Source organism: Carassius auratus, chromosome 46 (assembly GCF_003368295.1).
Source record: "Carassius auratus strain Wakin chromosome 46, ASM336829v1, whole genome shotgun sequence".
In the NCBI taxonomy this organism is placed as follows: Eukaryota; Metazoa; Chordata; class Actinopteri; order Cypriniformes; family Cyprinidae; genus Carassius; species Carassius auratus.
In genome coordinates this window covers 17,332,379-17,353,242 of record NC_039288.1, presented here as the reverse complement: position 1 = coordinate 17,353,242, position 20,864 = coordinate 17,332,379, and the positions used below count along the sequence as shown (strand labels likewise).

Sequence of the window (20,864 nt, the reverse complement as noted above, 5' to 3'; positions counted from 1 at the left end):
CATTACAGAACTGGAGATGTATACAAATGGACTGTCAAATATGACTTAATTTTTTGTAGCATTTTATGTATTGTAGTATTTTCAAATAGAACTTTGCATTTTTGAATATGGTAACTTGGTTTTGGGATAATTTGTTATAAATGAAAGACTGGATAATTAATATAGCAATAATGTGACTAGAAATGTATTTTGACCAATAAATATTATACCAATCTTGTCTTAAAGTGTAAAAGGGTGCTATTAAAAGTCTTTGAGTGCTGTGTATAACAGATGGAAAGTAAATAAAAATAAAAATTGAATTTTCTGTCTGTATTATATAATACTTTTAATATTTATTATATATAAATTCTAATTTCCAGTTTGGTTAATGACATAATTTATGTGGCATTAATTAATAATTAGTAATAGATTAAGTATGGTGTTGATGTGCAAAAATCGTTTTGAACCAATAGATTCGATCTACAGAAAAATAAAAATGTTTTAAACTACCTTTTGACTGTAGAGTAGCTTTGTGTAGTAACCGCTGATCTTCCGGGCTGCAGGTGGCGCTAGAGTGTTTTCTTGCCGAGGTTGAATCCGTCCTGCGGACCGCAGAGGAACAGCAAGGATGCAGCTCGACAAACCCGTAAGGTTAATATTCTCTCTTTTATCAGTAATTGAAAGTGTTAAAAACTCGATTTTGCTTCTCTTTAACACATCTAAGAGTCTTGTCGTTATAATGAGTTCAAAGGAAGAACGTCAGAAGGTAAACGGAGCTTTTCGTCGTGTTTTAAACAGTTATGCCTGTAATGTGTGTTCAGGCCGGACAGAGAGGCCGCCATCATGTCTAAATACTATGATGGGGTCGAGTTTCCCTTCTGTGATGAGTTCTCTAAATATGAGAAGCTGGGAAAGATCGGCCAGGGCACATTTGGGTGAGTATTTGGTGTTTTGGTAAACTCACATTTAACCTTGATGTTTATTATTGCTGTAATCCCCTGGCAGGAAAACAGTGGTTGATGTGATTTTCATAGTTCACCCAAAAATGTAAATAAGCTGAAAATGTACTCTCGGGTCATCCAAGATGTAGATAGGCTATGTTTCATGATTTAGAGAAATTTACTATAACCACAATTTATAAGAGACATGACACTTCCTCAATCCTCACATGGGCTAGTTTCATATCTCCGCCATCTTGGATTTCCGGTCTTGCGAGTGTGTGCGTAGATATTTCCGGTTGTGCTAAACGTCAGTGCTGAGAACCGGGGAAATCCAAATATTACCTTCTATATGTTTACATGATTTATAATATCAATTCAAATGCAAATAACATATACACTGCCATTATTACTATACTGTAAATGTTAACTGAGCCAGTGGATTTGAAACTTGTGTATGTTTGGATCTGGTGAATGAATTTAATACACTTGAAATGAAAGTTGAACTCGTGTGTATACACAGCTACATAATGTATTTTTATCTTATCAATTATGTAAATGTACAAATTACTTATTTCTCGAAAATGTTTGTATTACATTGATTTTTTTAAATGAAATATTTACCTCGTGAGACATGGGCTGCGATTTATCTTCATAAGTATCCATTTCTCAATTGTACACGTACATCTGTTTGTTTCATCATTATTTTCACAACATATTTTATTATTTTACACAATTAACTAATACATGACTAATTTAAATATCTGTTTTATCTGATAATTAATGCAAAAAAATAACAATATACCTGCGCTGCTCGGATAATGATTTATGCTGCAGATCTTTCACAAAACAAATAAACATTGATAAAAACACACATGAATGCAAACAGCGATCTTTTAATTAATGCAAACCTACCATAATTACATTGTTTAATTGTACAGTTACAGTTATAAATTGTTATCAAATAAAGTTAATAAAACATGCTTTATCAGAAATCTCTGTGCATCTCGTTTGACAGTCAGAAACCTTGATCTTACAAAACATTAAGAACAAAATCAGCTCTTCAAAAATGTAAATTATTGCATATTTGAGTGGTTTGTGTAATCTCCGATTTGTATCTTGATGAATTTCCACACAAAAGTAAGCAAAAGGACTTTGGTATAACATCACTTGCTCACAAATGGATCGTCTTCAGTGAATGGGTGCCGTCAGAATGAGGGTCCAAATAGCTGATAAAGACATTACATTAATCCACACCACTCCAGTCCATCAATGAATGTCTTGAAGTAAAAAAAAAAAAAAGGAAAGAAACATATCAACATGTTTTTAACTTCAGACCGATTCCTCTATACATAATATTGTTTTCTCCAGAAAAAAAATGAATAAAAAACGACTCAAACAGCAGAGAAATATGCACAGATCAAAAACTATTTATCTGAAAAACGTACAAAATATTTAGTTATTATAGATTATGTGACTATTTAAAGGTAAAATTGTTTTAATATACATTTATTTCCTATAAACATGTTGCTTTTCACTAGACATTAACTGATGGACTGGAGTGGTGTGGATTAATTGTTGATTATTTTGATGTTTTTTTTTTTATCAGCTGTTTAGACTCTCATTATGACGGCACCCATTCACTGCAGAGGGTCCATTGGAGAACAAGGGATGTGATGCTAAATTTATCCAAATCTGTTCTGATGAAGAAAAAAACTCTTGGAATGTCTGAGGGTGAGTACATCTTAAGGAAGTTGTCATTTGAGGTGAACTGTTCCTTTAAAGGGTTAGTTCACCCAAAAATCTAAATGATGTCATTAATAACTCACCCTCATGTCGTACCAAACCTGTGAGACCTCCATTTATCTTCAGAACACCGTTTAAGATATTTTAGATTTAGTCCGAGAGCTCTCAGTCCCTCAATTGAAGCTGTGTGTACGGTCTACTGTCCATGTATTTCCTACTGGTGGATAATAAAGTTTACCTTAACCTCATGTCCAGAAAGGTCCATGTGACATCATAGGGTCAGTTAGAATTTGCTGAAGCATCAAAAATACATTTTGGTCCAAAAATAGCAAAAACTATGACTTTATTCAGCATTATCTTCTCTTCCATGTCTGTTGTGAGAGTTCAAAACAAAGCAGTTTGTGATATCCGGTTTGATGTAACCAGATCTTTTTGAACCTCATGTATATTTTGGTTTAGAAGTAACCAGTGTTTCGGTGATTCAGTGATGTATTCTGTCTGTAGGGAGGTGTTCAAGGCCAAACACAGACAGACGGGGAAGGTGGTGGCTTTAAAAAAGTACTTATGGAGAATGAGAAAGAAGGGGTGAGAACATAAAGCTTCATCCTACATGGAAATCAAGTTACACGATCATTGGACTCTTGATTAAAAGTACAGCTTTGTGTTCTTCTCCTCAGTTTCCCATCACAGCTCTGAGGGAGATCAAGATCCTACAGCTGCTCAAACATGAGAATGTGGTGAACCTCATTGAGATCTGCAGGACAAAAGGTGAAGATCTACACAGTCTTTATTAAGTCTTTCTGTGGTGTATCTGCTGTCATAAGATATACAGCTGCTATTTTGACATGGAAATTTAGCATAAAATCTGGAATTATCAAGGTATACCTGGAAAATTCATTTAAATGAGTTTTAAAAATTATAAACCCTTTTTTTTTTTGCTTTACTCTGCTGAAATATTTAATCAGTTTGTCAAGCAGGTGTGATTAATATCAATCTGTCCATCAAAGGTCTTATTGGAGACATTTGTACAATATTAAGTTTAATTATTTCTTATAAATGTTTATTTTTCTCCTCTCTTTCCCTCCAGCCACTCAGTTTAACCGGTACAAGGGCAGCATCTATCTAGTGTTTGATTTCTGTGAGCACGACCTCGCTGGACTGCTGAGCAATGCTAATGTTAAATTCACTCTGGCTGAGATTAAGAAGGTGATGCAGATGCTGCTGAACGGACTTTACTACATACACAGAAACAAGGTGAGACACCGTACAGTTTGCCTGGTAATATTCCAGATTATCTGATGTAAATATGACTAGGAAACAGGCTCAGATTTGTCTCTGTGATGTTTAAAGTATTTTGTGTGTTTGTGTCAGATCCTCCACAGAGACATGAAAGCGGCTAATGTTCTGATCACCAGGGAAGGCGTTCTGAAGCTGGCTGATTTTGGATTGGCCAGGGCGTTTAGTTTGGCTAAGAACAGTCAGGGGAACCGCTACACAAACCGGGTCGTCACACTGTGGTACCGACCGCCTGAACTGCTGCTGGGTAAGTGAACCCCAGTTGAAACGCTTGTTATTGGGTATAATGTTTTTTTTTTTTTTTCACTTTGTCTATTTTTGTTTTTAGGTGAGCGAGACTATGGGCCTCCCATAGATCTGTGGGGTGGAGGGTGTATCATGGCAGAGATGTGGACCAGAAGCCCCATCATGCAGGGCAACACAGAACAGCACCAGCTCACACTCATCAGTCAGCTGTGTGGCTCTATTACTCCTGAGGTAACACACACAAGCACACTTTACACATGGGATCTACTTTGAGTGATCAGATTACTGTTTAGATCCAATGTTCAAATTTTTTCTTAAAGTGACTTCTACTTCTGGGTTTATTTTCATTTTGTGGTAAGATTTTTTTTTCCTATTTGTTTGCAAATATTTACATTTAATAATTTAAATTCAAACATTGCATTGCCATGAAAATGCAACATCAAAATCATGTTAAATGTTTTCAGTCATGAATTATAAAAATTTAGGTTTGGATCATGCACTTTCAAGTCTATATTCAAAAATGTGAGTGACAGTTAACAGGTTAACAGATGTTTTTATCTGAAGAAACTTATAAATGAAGACAAAAAATCTACAAAAAGATTCTGTGACAAGTCCCATTTATTCGAGCACACTGCTTGTAACATTTATTTTTTTTAAATAATAGAAAAACAGAATAGAAAGAGAGTAGAAAGTGTTGCTTGTTGGTCAAGTGTTGATGGTAAAAATCCCTCAGAACAGTTTCTTTGAATCAAGTTCAACCGGCAGGAAACAGGACTGTGAAATCGATCTTGTGCCTCTTTGTGACGTTCATTTGCAGAACGCAAGCTTCTGAAAGGCACACAATTGAAGTCATACATCATTGACATAAAATCAGGACAAAAACATAAATATGAATCTTGAATCTCAATCTTTTTTTAACACAAGTACGAAAAGTGTAAATATTAACTTGATTCTGTTGATTTTGTTATATGCAGTTGTTTAACATAAGTGCAAAAAACATAAATGTGTTACTTATTTGTTTGCCTATATTTAGAAAAGGCATTTTTCCCCTTTGAATATTTAACATTAATTGAGTACAAAACGCTAAGTATGTCACTTAAATTATTTTACATTTTTCAGATGTATTTGTTTACATATTTGACATAAAATTTATATATATATTAGGGATGTCAACGATTAATCGATGATCGATTAATTGTCGATAAGAGATGCAATCGATTAAGGCTATCGATGGTCGGTTAACCGATTCAATGTTGGGCTGCGTGCGGCTCATGCGCACTCAACACGTGCGAGTGGCTGTGAGTGACGGTGACGATATATAAAAGCATCATCATTCATTCACAATGTACAAATTAAGCTTTTAATGTGATTTAAACTTTAAAGTACATTAAAATAGAAACAACATAAAAGTTCTTCAACATTAAAAGCAATAGAAATGTAGTTACTAATCATTTCATCAGATAACTGTTTTATATCGTGCGCTTTGCAGGGCTGCGGGACACAGTGACAGGACAGGTAGTCTATTCATTCCTACAACTTGTTAATTAATTCCTACGAATTATTAATGTGGCAATTGTCCATGTTTCATTAATTGTGTTCCCTAAATAACCCATGATTTAAGTGAAATAAGGGAACAAATTAATAAATCTAACGAATTCTTAATTCATGAAATCTTTAATTTCCCTTCCCATGTTTACCACAGTAAGAGATGCGAAAACAGTTATTAAAAGCGAAAGATAATAAAATAAACCTGGGAAATTAGAGGGTTAGACTATGAAGATTTAGGAAAAGAAACAATGCCTAAATATACTGAATTTGTGGAAATTCGTGACCAACCGGCAAACCAGAACAAAGCCGCGTAAATGAAGACTATGGGGTCCAAAAGCATGGTCGCGATCTAACATTTTCCAGTTAACCTATCATTCCTCTAATAAACAAAGCTTTTATACCACACTTGTCATAATCAGATCTTATAATTTCTAAATAAATAATTGCTGGATTCAAAACAGCGATTAATAGGCGCTGTGACCGACACATTCCTGGAGCATTCACTGCTGTCACTAAACGGTGACGCCGAGCATCGTTCACAAGTTTCTGCATGGACCTGACTAGGGCACAGGTTCTAAGCCCTGGGACAAAATGGGATGTTTTAAGGAAAATGTATAGCCTACTAAGTAATAGGCCCAACATAAAAATAACAGTTTGTTTTCATGTTTTTTTTTTTTTTGTTTGTTTTTTTTAAATAGGCTATGCGAAATATATCCGACTTAAATAATTAAGATTAACGGATTTAAAACAGAAGTGTGGGCGTACCATAAATTCACACACACAAAAAAAAGGATGACAACGCATTCTGTTTGTTTGCTTTATTTTACAAGAGCACAAATCTTCTGTTTTTATTGTGAGTGTGCACAAATGAAAGTAAACACTTTTGCGGAAAATATATATATTTTTTTAATTTCTCAGCTGTTTCGATCGCGCTGGAGCCTGCTGCACACGTATATTCTAGCGATTCAAACTTACCTCGCAGTCTGTTCACTATCAAAATAAAATAGTCAACTAAACATTAAAAGGTTACACTGGTCAGTTTAAATAGACCGTAGTATACCGGTCCACTCTGCTGTTATGCCAAGGACGTTTTTGCTCATATGAAGAGGATCATCTTTTCCGTCTATATGCGAATGCGTGTTAAGTACAAGCCTAGTTTACATTATAAATAATAGTTTAACATTCAAATACATTGCGAATATGGAAACATTTCGATTTGTGCCGAATGAGAGACGAGCAATAACCTCCAAATAAATCTAGCCAAAGCCGCGCTCGCTCATCCTCGTCTGCACGCATGCACTGTCACGATCTAATGCGCTGTATGCCGGATTTTATAAAATCTGACATTTTCTAGGACAGAATCCAGCAGGATCAAATTAATGTGAGCAACTGTGTTTTGGTGCAGCAGCGCCGATGTAGTTCACTTAATGTGCAGCGCAGTCACACGCGCTCCACATTTCGGATAATTTTATTTTAAATACAATAATGTCAGTTGAAAACATTGCAATTGTGCTTTAAAATACAACAACGAGCACCACAAAACCATTTAAAGAGGCGCGTTCAGCGTTCTCCGTGCGGGATTGGAAACTGTCAACAAAGTAAAATGACCTCAAAAGTATGGCACGCTCTCTTCATTTTATCAAATGATCATAATCGCATCTATTCATTTTATAATCCTGCTACTAGCATCATTTTATTCAGACTAAAACCTCTTTAATTCAAGTGAGAAAGCGTTTTGTGTGTGTGGCTTTTGCACATCCTGTCATACCGCTGACTGCGTGCCTGCAATAGACGCATTTTGCAGTATTATGGTTAACGATTAATCGATTAATTGATCGTTAATTTAAACGACGATCGATCATGGAAATAATCGAAATTTGACATCCCTAATATATATATATATATATATATATATATATATATATATATATATACACGTCTATTTAACTCAAAATGAGTACAAACATTTGCAGAAACATTCATCTAAGTTCGTTTCATGGTTGAGTCTAGTTTACTTGTTTTAATTTTTTATCTTTATTCTCAGGTTTGGCCCGGTGTGGATAAGAAGTATGAGCTGTATCAGAAGATGGAGCTTCCTAAAGGTCAGAAGCGTAAGGTGAAGGACAGACTGAAGGCTTATGTGAAAGACCCGTACGCTCTGGACCTCATCGACAGACTGCTGGTTCTGGATCCGGCTCAGAGAATAGACAGCGATGATGCTCTCAACCACGACTTCTTCTGGTCCGACCCCATGCCCTCTGACCTCAAAAACATGCTGTCCACACACAACACCTCCATGTTTGAATTCCTGGCGCCGCCACGCAGAAGAGGACACATGCCTCAGCAGCCAGCCAATCAGAACAGAAACGCTGCCACCACCAGCCAATCAGAGTTCGACAGGGTGTTTTGATTAAAACAGCCAGCTGTGATTGGTCACGGAGAGAGAGACTTCTGATTGAATAGGAGGAAACTTTAGTGGTCCGATTACAGAATATAAGACCCTTTCAACTTATTGCTACATCACAATATTGTGTTTGCAAATATAGTTCTTGTTTAGTGTTTGCACTAACAGAAGCTTTATCTAAATCACAAAAAATACTGATGAGCCCAGTGATATGAACTGCTTAATCCATACTGTGCTGATCCAGCGACAGCGTGAGTTTATTATGCTGCATTGTGGGACAAAAAAAAGTGTACTTAATGTTTTCAAGCACAGATTCAGTATAGTACATCCTATTAAAAAGTCTGCTTTTCACATTGAAAATACTTCTGAAAATGTTAAGTTAGTCTGGGAGAACCAGCAACTATTATTTAAACACCTGATCTTTTCAGATTTTATTTTTATTTTTTTTAAAAGATGTTTTTATTTGTGAGATCGTGTGTTTGTGTTGGATTGAGATATTGGTGTATAAGTTACTTGTAAGTATCATACACCAATAAAAACTCTCACATTTGCCAGCCTTGTTTTGTGATTTTTGGGGTCAATTGTGTAGAAACTTTTGAGTAAAAAGTCAGTTTCAACAAGTATTTTGTCAGTTTCAGTTTCAACAAGTACTTTGTGGTTGAAACTTTATTCTGGATGAAATATCACCCACAAATGAATCCATTTGTATAAGAATCTAAATCTTTTGTATCTCTTAATTAGCTTGTTAGTTGGTCAAGAGGTCAGATGGACTTGACTGTTTTTTTTTTTTTTTTATCTAAATCTCAGACCTTCAGAAATCTAGAGAGAGAAACATAGATATTTAAACAACTAAATTAATATTTAAACAACGTCCTGGCCATGCCGTACCTTGATAGCATTCTTCTTCAGTCATGAAATCTGAGCGAAATGGCGCGTTGGGCACCCAGGTATACGATGCGTACGCATGCGTAGGGCGGTGCCAAGCGCTATTTGGCCAATAGCATTGGCGGGATGGTATAGGGCTTCAGACATTCGTCACACCGAAGGTGTCACCGCAGCATCTCGTTCCCTATTCAGGGAACCATGGTTACATATGTAACCGAGATGATTTTTGCAAGCGTTGGTATCTCTCTATCTTTTACTGTCAATGGGATCTCCACACGCTCACCTGTGGTCACCTGTGTAAATGCAACAAAAACTCAGGACTTCAGCCAAAGGTGAATAAAAACACCTCTATAAAGCAGTTGCTAATGTTTAACTGAAATGTAATCCATTTAATTCCATTAACAATTCATCAATTACAATTAAATATTAATTGTATATTGAGCGATTTTATTTTATTTTTCAAATTTTAGGGCATGTTTTGTTTAAGCTAATAAGAGACTAATTATACGACACTTTTATTATACAGATGTCATCAAATGTCTACACATTTATAAAACCAGTACAAATTATACAGTAATATGATCATCCAATAACAAACAATTAAAATAATGAAGCCTTTTGACAATAGATATGACATGATAAAGCATAATTTCAAAAGCATTAATCTCTACTCGTTAATTTAGAATCTCCACAGAGTGACTATGACATGTTGGCACCTGATGTTACAAAAATACTTGTAATACTGTATTTAAGAAACATACACACTTGTTGCCTGAATGTTAAATTTGAGGAGAAGGGACAGATGAAGAACAATCAGAAAGTGTCACAATCCAAAGTATTGAGAGATACAAACACAGTGAATCTTCCGAGATGCAAGAGCATGGAGCGTCTGGGACCAAACTGTAAGTGTTAAATCACATATGAACAAATAGAAGTCTTATTTTCCATTATTCTAATGCTACTCTTTTAATTTACAGTAGCATGCGAAAGTTTAGGAACCCGTTGCTGAATCAAGGAAAATGTGAATAATTTTAACAAAATAAGAGAGATCATACTAAATGCATATTATGTTTTATTTAGTACTGTCCTGAGTAAGATATTTTACATAAAAGATGTTTACAATTCGTCCACAAGATAAAAAAAAAATGCTGAAATAATTAAAATAACCCCATTCAAAAGCTTAATACTGCGTCCTACCTGATGATCCTCGACTGTCTTTCTGTTTTGTGATGGTTGTGCATGAGTCCCTTGTTTGTTCTGAACAGTTAAACTGAGCAGCGTTCTTCAGAAAAATCTTTAAGGTCCTGCAGATTCTTCAGTTTTCCAGTATCTTTGCATATTTGAACCCTTTCCAGCAGGGACTTTATGATTTTGAGATGCACCTTATCACACTGAGGACAACTCAAACACAACTATTTAAAAAGATTCAAACATTCACTGATGCTCCAGAAGGAAACAAGATGCATTAAGTCAAAACTTTTGGAATTTGAAGATTTATAGTACGTAATTTGTGTTCCCGGAAACATCTTCTGTTGCTTACGAAGGGCAGAACTAAATGGAAAAATATATATATTTCAACAAAATAAGAAATATTTGGCCATCTTCATTGTGTTCAAAAGTTTTCAGCCCCCAGCTCTTAATGCATCTTGTTTCCTTCTGAAGCATCAGTGAACGTTTGAATCTTTTTAAATAGTTCTGTATAACCCATTTGAATGGGGTTATTTTAATAATTTCAGCATTTTTTGTTGTGTTGTGGACTATGTAAACATCTTTTATGTACAATATCTTACTCAGGACAGTACTAAATAAAAAATAACATTCATTTAGTATGATCTCTCTTATTTTGTTAAAATTATTCACATTTTCACAGATTCTGCAAGGGGTGCCCAAACTTTCACATGCCACTGTATGAAGCTGACTTAAACCTAACGACTTCTTCATCTCCAGTCTCTCATGATCCAGTCAGAGCTGTAGAGTCTCATTCTGATGAACCACACGCTTCAGGATGAGGTGAGTTTACGTACTGGCATGAATTCATTATCACGTTCAAGGATGTATTTTAGTGCTGGCAAACATTTGATGATCAATATTCTTTCTGTTTTAGAAAACAACAGGACCTTAAACTCCAGTATCTGACCGGGGACCAGTCACTAGCTAGATAAATTTAATGTTAAATTTCCTCCGTGCCTCACATTCAGATGCGTTTGTGTTTCTCTAATGTTCATTTACAGCTCATCAGTTCTAACAACTCAAACCTGTTTCATATTTATTGTGACAGACAGGTGCCACAATCAGTCCAAATGATGAATCATTTTCATTGAAAAATGTAGTTTACATTGTGGAACTCCTGTAAGTAAAGGCGTCAAGGCTATTTTATTCACTTCAACAACTCCCTGCTGAAAAAACAGCATATTCTGGTCATGTATGTTTTGACACTGGGATGCTGGGCATGTGCTGGTTTATCCATCATGGACAACTTTCTTCAGTTTGCTTTTACCAATCTTATGAGTCTGCACATTTAGAGCTGCTCTTGTGTTCCAGTAGCAAACATACTGTACATTTCTTTTTGTAGTTCTCTGTTGCCTGTATATTGTTGAGTTGACAAAGAAATCTAGATATACATAACCATGAAGATGCAATAAAACATTTTATGCAATAAAACCTTTTGTCCAATAAAACTGATTTCTCTGCATCACTGATGTGAATGGAGTTTTCAAATCAACAAATTCATTCATAAATCAAACCTGGCAAATGTTTCCCCTGTGACACAGAGTCAAGCAAACTTGATTGTGTAGACCAGGGGCGTCGCTAGGCCCTTTTTAGGGGGGCTTCAGCCTTAATCCAGCCTTGGCATAAGTTTCAACCCCTAAACTTATGCCCAGCCCCCCTAAAAAATTATTTGATTAATTAATTAGTGATCGCTTCAGTCCCCTTTAAAAACTCATTTGAGACGGTGGCAAGCTGCATCAAGTTCCGGCTCCTCCCCTTATCTGAGTCTGCACGGATTCAGCGCGTTTTTCAATCCACAGGGGCGCCGAGCAGAGCGAACATCAGAGAGTACAAGGTGTGTGTGTGTGTGTGTGTGTGTGTGTGTGTGTGTGTGTGTGTGTGTGTGTGTGTGTGTGTGTGTGTGTGTGTGTGCGTGCGTGTGTGTGTGTGTGTTCTCGCATCCAATACCAATACGTCTTCGCTGAGTTCACCTTCAGCCTTTATCACGGTGTGACAGTTGTTTTTTCTTCCAACAAAAATGAAGCGATTAACACCCATGAAAACATACTTTAGAAAACGATCATGATTTATTTTAATTTACTTTTCAAAATTCAAAACATATTATTGTGTATTTCGGCATTACATTATGCAGCCATTCACAGAAATGATTAAAGACACACATCATTGTCTGAAAGCACTAAATGTCACAGAGAGAGAAACATCATGTGGAGTTATTTTGTTTCGTATTATTAAATATGATTTTGTATTAAGTAATAATGAATCATTAGTGTATCATGATACATATATTAGAGTAAGAGTAGGCTAAAGGGATCTGTGATTTTTTTTTTTTTTTTTTAAGTAATTGATTTATAGAAGTGGCAAATTGATAATGGTGTTATTTTTAATAAATAGAAATAAATATAGAACAGATTAAACATATTGCCAATAGACAATTACATTAATACATGTTTTGTCTATATTCTTAATGAATATTAGCTGGTTAGTTAAATGATTTGAAATGAAATAAATTTCCAGGGGCTGACTTGATGTATAACCAACCGTATTGTTGATTATAAAGGCTAAAAAGCTAAAAATTAATAATAATAATAATAATAAAATATAATAATTTATTTTTCATTGTAGATGGATATACAACATTTTTTTGTCGTGCGGGAGTAGGTCTGCAAATGAGCAACAGTCAGGTGAGAATAGAACAGACAGCCTCACACAAACACACACAATACCACTGTGTTCCCAAGATTCATTGCAGTCATTGAACCCTTATGTTGTTTTAATTTTCTGCCAATTTCCACGTACATTTAATAAGAAAAAGCAGTGGTATCATCAAAGGATAAACATGAATGTCCTAATACTGAATCAGGAAGTCTTTATTGTAAAAATCTACATTCCCAATTCAAAATTTTCCAGTGACTGGTCACATCTAAAAAACTGTATTAGTTTTTTTTTTTTACAGTGTTATATATGGCTCAGTCAGTACTCCTACTCCCATATATGAAATACAGGGAATACAATGGAATAGTGGATTGCAATAAGGTTAGTAGTATACAACCCTACCCTAATAGTCAAATAGAATTTTTTAATCATACCCTTATTGGGGGCTGAGCCCCCCTAAAATGAAAATCTTAGAATCGCCCCTGGTGTAGACAAAGGACTTTTAATGTTTAATTGTAATGTTAGTAGTTTGTTTCAGATCATTTATCTGCTCAAACATTCTGCAGCTGCTGTGACAAAAGCAGGTATGTTTGGGTCTTGGCCATAAACAGAAACAAGATCTTGTGCAAATAATAACCAAAGTGAAAGTAAGTTCTAAGCTCATTTAAAAAAGTTTTGCGACCTCCTTATTACCCTACAGACAAAGAAATGTAGAAATAAATAAATAACTGTGTAAATAAAAAACTGTAGAAATAAATATGTATATGAGTACATAAACATGGTAATAAATAAATGTAGAAATAAATATAAAAAATGTTTTACTTTTCTTTGTATATTTATTTATATATATCAAGTAATTTATTTTTGCATTTTTCTATTTCTTTGTATATTTATTAATGTATTTATTTATTTATAATATAGTCAGGATTGGCATTCCATATTAAGTTAATGTAGAGTTGTGTCTAACCCACTCGTGACAACATGCTTATTCTGAACATAATGATCTTTTTTATTCATTTTTTTATTTTAAGAATTAAAACATAAAACATGACTTAATGACTTTTTACAGCATAAAAGACTGTATTAATGTAGTATTTTGATTCTTAGAATGTCACATCTAAATCAAAACACACCAAAGATACATAGTACAGAGAAAACACTATATTCAGTACAGAATGTGTAGATCTGCAGGATTCAGTGCAGCAGGATGAAGGAGAGCAGAGAACAGCAGAGGAACAGGAAGCTCTGAGTGACGCTCTGAGCATCGTTACACAGGTTCCCTGAACAACACGAGACACCCTGAACATCACCAACTGATGTAGAGGCATCACAAATAGATTTAGAAACACAGCCTTTTACTATTGCTGACAGACCCTCGAAAATCCCTGATGACAAGACAGAAAACACAAGTTAGTCTAAGATGAAAATTGGTAAATTTCCCAAACATCACAGAGATAAAAATAGCAACTTTTGTCTTTTCCAGATTCTCACCTGTTGCTGTAAAGCAGCGGTCTTCACTCCCTGAACAACTTTTTTGAGCAGCTCTGTCCATCACAGTAGTAACATTTCTTTCCATTGGCTACATTAGAGGGATCTGCAGGATTTAGTGCAAAATATAACATAATGAAAAATATCCTGATGTCCTTCGGAAGTAAAATGAGTGTTAATTTTTATTTTTTTTTATTATACATTTGTTTCTTGCTATTAAAGCACAATACCTGGAGCATCCCTGACGTTACACAGGTCTGTGTTACAGCACAAAAAAGACATCTTTCCAAGGCCGATGTTCATGGATCCACTTGCACAGTCAGGAGCACAATCTTTAAGCTTCACTTTAAAACTGATTTCACCTGAAAACAAAAATTAATTTAGGATAGACCAGTTCAACATATTCTTTTGACAGAAAATGTATTTGAAAATGGCAACATGTAACAAATATTGCTTAAATTTGTTTTTTAATTATATTGTCAATTATGTTGTATCTACACATTCAGTGATAACAAATGTAAATTCTGTGAGGAAATGAGCAATTCTGTAAGAAAATACATTCCCAGTGAAGCAGCACCAGTAAAAAACACCAGCATCTCCATCACTCAAAAATAACAGTGAATTTAAACCCATCATACTGGACTTACCAACATTTGTTACTGTTGTTGAACTCATGCACTTGGAGAATCCACTGGGACATGATTTTATCTTTTGATCCGAACAAGAACCCGTCAGACCCATACACTCATAACAGCTGAAAGAGTGTCCTTTAGTAATAAAACAGAGAGACATCAATAATCTGTATTTGTACTCAATAACATTACAAACACTTTGTACCTGCAGTGAAGAGAACGAACAGAAGAAAAACTGAGATTTGCAGATCCATCTTCGATCAGGAGCTGAATGAAATGACGTGCCTTTTTCAGCGCTCATCTTATAGCTTTTCAAAGGGGAGGGTCTTCATGAGCAAATACAACTTAACAGAAGCAAACATTGCTAGAAAATGAGACATCATTTACTTGGGAGGATAAAGTAATTACAAGGAATGTAAAGAGCTATTTAAACCAACCATCTTAAAGTGATAAATGAATGTTCATTCTTCAAAGAATCTTCTATGTTCTGCAGAAGAAAAAAAGTTGTGCATACTTTGTTGAATGATTCAGGGGTATAACCTCCATTCAGTGGTGAGGATGAAATGTTATTGAAAAACCAGGTTAATCTTGTATGAAGTATGAAGTATGAAGTCACATGTGATCCTTGAGGAATCAGTCTCTATGGACGAAGAGGAGGTTTGAACCACTGCTCCATGTTTTTAGGTCTGTTCTTCCGTCACATTCGGGGAGTATTTTCTACACAGATTTATTAAATGAAAACAAAACCCACACCGAAACACAGGGTGCAGTAAGCCAAACCTTATAACAAGAAGAACAGACAAAAAACTGAACCGAACAGTGAAAAAAGGAACAGATAAGACTAAGCAATGAATTAATGAGTAATGAGAAAACTATGAGGAAACTAAAATTAAACACAGGTAAAGAACTAGACTCAAAGACCTAGAAAGTACAGATGATACTGAAAATTATTTTTTCATTGTTAATTATTTTCAGCCTTGTTGTTCCCTGTATGTCAGTCCATCGTTAAAGTTGATAAAACTTGCAATGCAACCATGGAGAAGTAAATTTGTGATATAGGGAAAGCGTGCATGTCTTTACAAAGAGCATATAAATATTCTAAATCCAATCATTTTTCAACATTTATGTTATCTTGTTAAATCATTATATAATGTGCCTCCAAAATACGAGCACACAAGTTGTGTTGTTTATTGTGAGAATATCAGAATTCTATATTTTTGAAGCAGCGCACACCATGCACATGACACATGATTTATTTGTGTATACATTACAGATACAAAATAACTTGTATATGTATCTGTGGATTGTATTGTGCACACATACAAAACAACATATATTAGTTATGCATTTAAAATGCATGCATTTTTAAGAGCTCTTCAAATATAGTATTTGTGGATCAGATTCATGCTGTGTAAGAGAATGCATAATGTGAGAAGCACGAACTGTCTCCTGAAATATTCTAAATTATTGTTATACATTAACATTATATTAAAACAGCCCATTTTCTTTTTTTAAGAACATGGAAAAACATTCAGCAAAAAAATTAAGCAAAAAGTTGCATAACACATAATCATGACTGATTATTGTTTACGTTATTGTCATCACTGCCAGAATAGTAAGTAAGAGTAATAGAGTAATTTTTTGGTGAAATAATCCCCTTTCTCTGATGAAAAATCTAATTTATTAAATTGCAGTCATTGTACAAGGGAATTTCAAATGGAAATATGAAATATCCATCACAAGCGACAAAATAATCCCAACTTTAATGATTAAGCAAGCCAAAACAGTAACTTTTCACGTCCCCCTGCTTGGTCTTGTCAATATTTCAGCACAAATTCTCTGAGGAAGAAAGAAACAAATAAACTTGATTGTTTATTTAAAACAGTCAGTTTCAGCAGTATTTTAGCAGTTGTTCAGCAGCTGTCATAGGAATACCTAGTGTAGTTTTGTCTGGGGAATTCAAAGTACAAACCTCAACAAGAGCATCTCAGAATAATAATAAAGGTGAAAAAAAGTTATACGTTCATTTGCCGCCATCTAGAGTTGAATCTATGAATCTCAATCTCAATCTCAATGAATAGAGACACTGCCAAACAATTACTAAATATATAAAGAGTCAGTAGGCCTATATAAACAACAACAACAACAATTTAGTGATTAAGGGCATAGTTATGTTTACAGAGGTTGTGGATCAACAGGATCAATCTCACTAACTTCAGTATGCTTAAATCATTTTATGATCCTGCTCCCCGCCAGTAGACCTTGAGAAACATTGAAGGCGTCTGTCCACTAGATGGCGCTGCAAGCCTTTTTCTTTCAACAATCTTAAGTATTCACGTGCTCCTGCCAAAATTACATTTTTATCATTGTTTACGAAGGTGCATTGGAGATATGATTGCAAATGCCATTTTTTTTTATCTTCCACACATTTATGAGAGTTTTCCCAAAATGCAGAAAGCTGATCTCAAAATGCATTCACATCACTGAATTAAATTTTACATTAAAATACTTAGTGATTTTTCTTAACAATCTACTTTTCTAAAATGTTTTATTTTTTAATTATGATGAGAAAAAGCATTTTCTTTGTCAAACTACACATTTTTTTGTAATATTTATGAAATATCTATTTATGTATAAAACACTTTTCAGCACCCAAAAGAAACATGGGATAGCATGAGAAAGAAAAAATGTTTTAAATAACAGCTCATATTGTTTTGAACAGGCTCGCCATCTGTCGAGTGAATTATCATCACTTATCGATTTTTTTCCGATCCATCCCAGTTCTACGCTGTGCGCGCTCCCGCCAGTGCAACTGTCACCTGAAGCGAGGCGCGCGGCCGAGCCCTGCGTCTGTCTCTCAGAGAGAGCGCGCGTGTGAGTGAGTGAGCAAAGTATTTGAACATCATGCTTCTGCAGTTCCGTGCATTTTGAGAAAACGCGCGTGAAAAATCATCGCTTTTTAGGCGCCTTTCCCATATCTGTAAGAGGGAGAGAGAGAAAGAGGGAGAGAGAGAGAGAGAGATAGTGTCAGTGCGCGAAGTCTCCGGAGACACCCGCCCCCACGCAAAAACACACGCGCGCGCAGAAGCCGAGAAGAGAGACACGGACTCTGTTCCGCTGCTGGCTTTGGAGTACAAACGCGTCCGAACGCACAAATCGTGGATTATTACGCGAAGAACGCGCGGAAACCATGAGCTGGGGAACCGAGCTATGGGTGAGTTTGTACCGAGCGCGACGGGGGTCGATTACCACGGTCACGGGCTCTGATAACGGGTTCACGAGCACTGTGCGTAAAGCCAAGCCGCTTTGGGAACGCCAGTGCATGTGAACAACAACTGCATCATATACTGAGAATATATATATATATATATATATATATATATATATATATATTACTAATATTCAAAAATATTTTTGAATATTAGTATATATTATACTATATATTTCACATAGTATAATACATACATGTAAAACGTGTGCATATATATGCAACTTAAACTTTCTATGTAATTTTATGTAGATATGCATTCTAGACTGTAATATTTAAATAATATTTTTTTGAATTTAAGTTGCGTATATAAATATAGATCCTCTTTATTAATGTATAAATATAAATATAAAAATAACAGATATATTTCGTACATATTGATATATATTGATGACCCCAGTATATGCACTGTTTTGTGTGTAGTTGTGATTGTGTGTATACTAGTGTTGTGATATTGATGCAGATGTGTTATTTGTTATTTGTGCTTGGTCTCATGACAGAGATTCATCCTCTTCAGCCGGCTGTTGCCTGTCGTCACACTAGTGTCTGTGCATCTCTAGGGCCTGTTGTACTTGTCCATGCACCTCTGGGTATTTTTAGTCCATAGCGGTTGTGGTGCGGAAATGTCAGCCACACTACCTTGTGTGTTGTCATCCAATGCAATGCAAATATTGGCACTAGAAGCAGATTCTGTACCTATTAATTTTTTGAGAAGAGAGATCATAGCATGTCATAGATGCCCAGAGCTACTTTAAGATGTCTAAACCAGACTACGCATAACAGTTTTCTACTTTTATAACTTTCTAGTCAGGCTTGCTCAAGCCAACATAAAGTTTGCCTTTACTACATTTTTATATATTGTGCAAAGTGCAATACAGATATGTTTGTACTGAATATTAGTGGTTTAGAAACACATCGATAAGGATGTTTGTTTCAAGAGTCTGATTTAATGGGCTTTTTGCAGATCAGGCCGGAGACCCCTGATGCCAGGGGCCCGATTGATCGCTAACTGAATCCTCAGTCTTTGTTTGTATTGATCTGCTTTTATAGACTGCATGACAGTGGCTCTGTGACCTGCGCTGGAGATGCGTAATATGATTGTTGTGTGTTTTACTGTCCTTCTATTCCTATTCACAGAATGAGAATCTGCTGCTTTAGAAATCTAGAGTTAGATAAAGCAATAAGACCCTCAAGGTTGAGCATTAAAGTGATTTTTACCACGGATTAGGAGGGTCAAGTGTGGCTCACCCATAAGATTCAGAGTCAGATTTATAATTCAGTTCTGGAATTGTAAAAAAAGTTAAATTACATGTTTATCAGGAGACTGAGTTTTTACTTTGGTGGTTAGAATATGTTGAATACTGGAAATATAACGGTGCATTTACTATCTGACTAGTGCATGACTCACACACACACACACACACACACACACACACACACAAGAGCCGAGTAACCGAGGAGGCCAGTAAGCTGCCGTCTGCCATGTTGTGGATGCCCACTGCTGCCAAACCACCTGTGGGATGTTCTCTTAATCTCATGCAAACTATCATTCTCTCTTTTTTTTTCTCTTTTCAGCAAACTAATCTTAAACCGTCAGCACACACGTGATGACCCTTTCTAATAAATCAGCACTAATTTAAAACCAGCGGCATCTTTTATGCTGTACAGACAGGAAGAAGAGATGATCTGAATGCTACTTTTATGACTTCTGCTATCTAAAGATATGACAGCAACGACAGATATGCTGTTTTAAGGCAAAATGCGTTTGTGAATGCATTGTGTCTTGTGAATAGCATGCATGCAAACTACACTTATCTCTTATATCTGCAGTACATAGAAAGTGTGTTGAGTTTGCTTTTTTTTTTTTTTACTATGCGTGAAACGAGAGTCATTATTAGAAGTCATTTTCAGTAACTGAAATTATACTTTAAATATTAGATCAGAAATAAACTTAAAGACCTTTGCAAATTAAGCCTTGGCAGCTAACTGAAATAAATACGTAGTATCCACTGCACAGAATACTGTATCCCACAATGCAATTCTTTTGACCTTTCATTTCCAGTGTGAATGAATCGCTATTAATTTTAGCTGCTGTTTTTAACACATTTACTATTTCATTATTTGAGCCGACTAACAAAACGTACAACATTTTATGCTAAATGCAATGCAAAATAACTGTGCAGCTTCAGCATTGACAACCTGACACCACTTGTGTGCAACATGTGACAGCAATTTTTATGACACTTATTGTTTCATGTAAAACTAGTATATAGTACACTAGTATTTCACTCTGAACACTGTACTGTAAACATGGAAGCTTGTGACCGTTCTGTCATTGGATGTTCCGTGAAAGCCTGATAAATGACTGAATTTTCTCTTTCCTGCTTGAATAAACACACATGCATGACTAATAATATCATTTCAACAGCTATTTTCTCATTGTTTTAGTGTCCTCGTCTCTTTAGCAGGTGAACTCTTTCCTACTTCAGCATTTTCCTCTTTTCCTCACATTTGCTCATTCTGTTTGATTCTTTCATCTCTTTTGTCGCTCT

The 20,864-nt window shown here is 35.4% G+C and overlaps 1 protein-coding gene and 1 pseudogene across 1 annotated transcript; one reads left to right on the top strand and one right to left on the bottom strand.

Annotated features, from left to right (window-relative positions):
* Positions 1–493: 493 nt before the first annotated feature.
* Positions 494–8,711, top strand: LOC113064411 (cyclin-dependent kinase 9-like; annotated as a pseudogene).
* A 5,329-nt stretch (positions 8,712–14,040) lies between these two features.
* On the bottom strand, positions 14,041–15,298 carry LOC113063767 (prostate stem cell antigen-like). Its single transcript, XM_026234087.1, has 5 exons — positions 15,250–15,298; positions 15,060–15,179; positions 14,643–14,774; positions 14,416–14,518; positions 14,041–14,309 (listed from the first exon to the last, which is right to left on the bottom strand). Exons 1-4 carry the CDS (start codon positions 15,296–15,298, stop codon positions 14,439–14,441), a joined length of 381 nt encoding a protein of 126 aa, XP_026089872.1. The 3' UTR covers positions 14,041–14,309; positions 14,416–14,438.
* Positions 15,299–20,864: the final 5,566 nt, after the last annotated feature.

Coding starts and splice junctions, on each gene's coding strand:
- LOC113063767 (XM_026234087.1), bottom strand. CDS start 15,298: ATGGATCTGCAAATCTCAGTTTTTCTTCTGTTCGTTCTCTTCACTGCA. Junction 15,180..15,249: donor GTTCGTTCTCTTCACTGCAG/GTACAAAGTGTT, acceptor TTATTACTAAAG/GACACTCTTTCAGCTGTTAT. Junction 14,519..14,642: donor TAACGTCAGGGATGCTCCAG/GTATTGTGCTTT, acceptor TAAATCCTGCAG/ATCCCTCTAATGTAGCCAAT.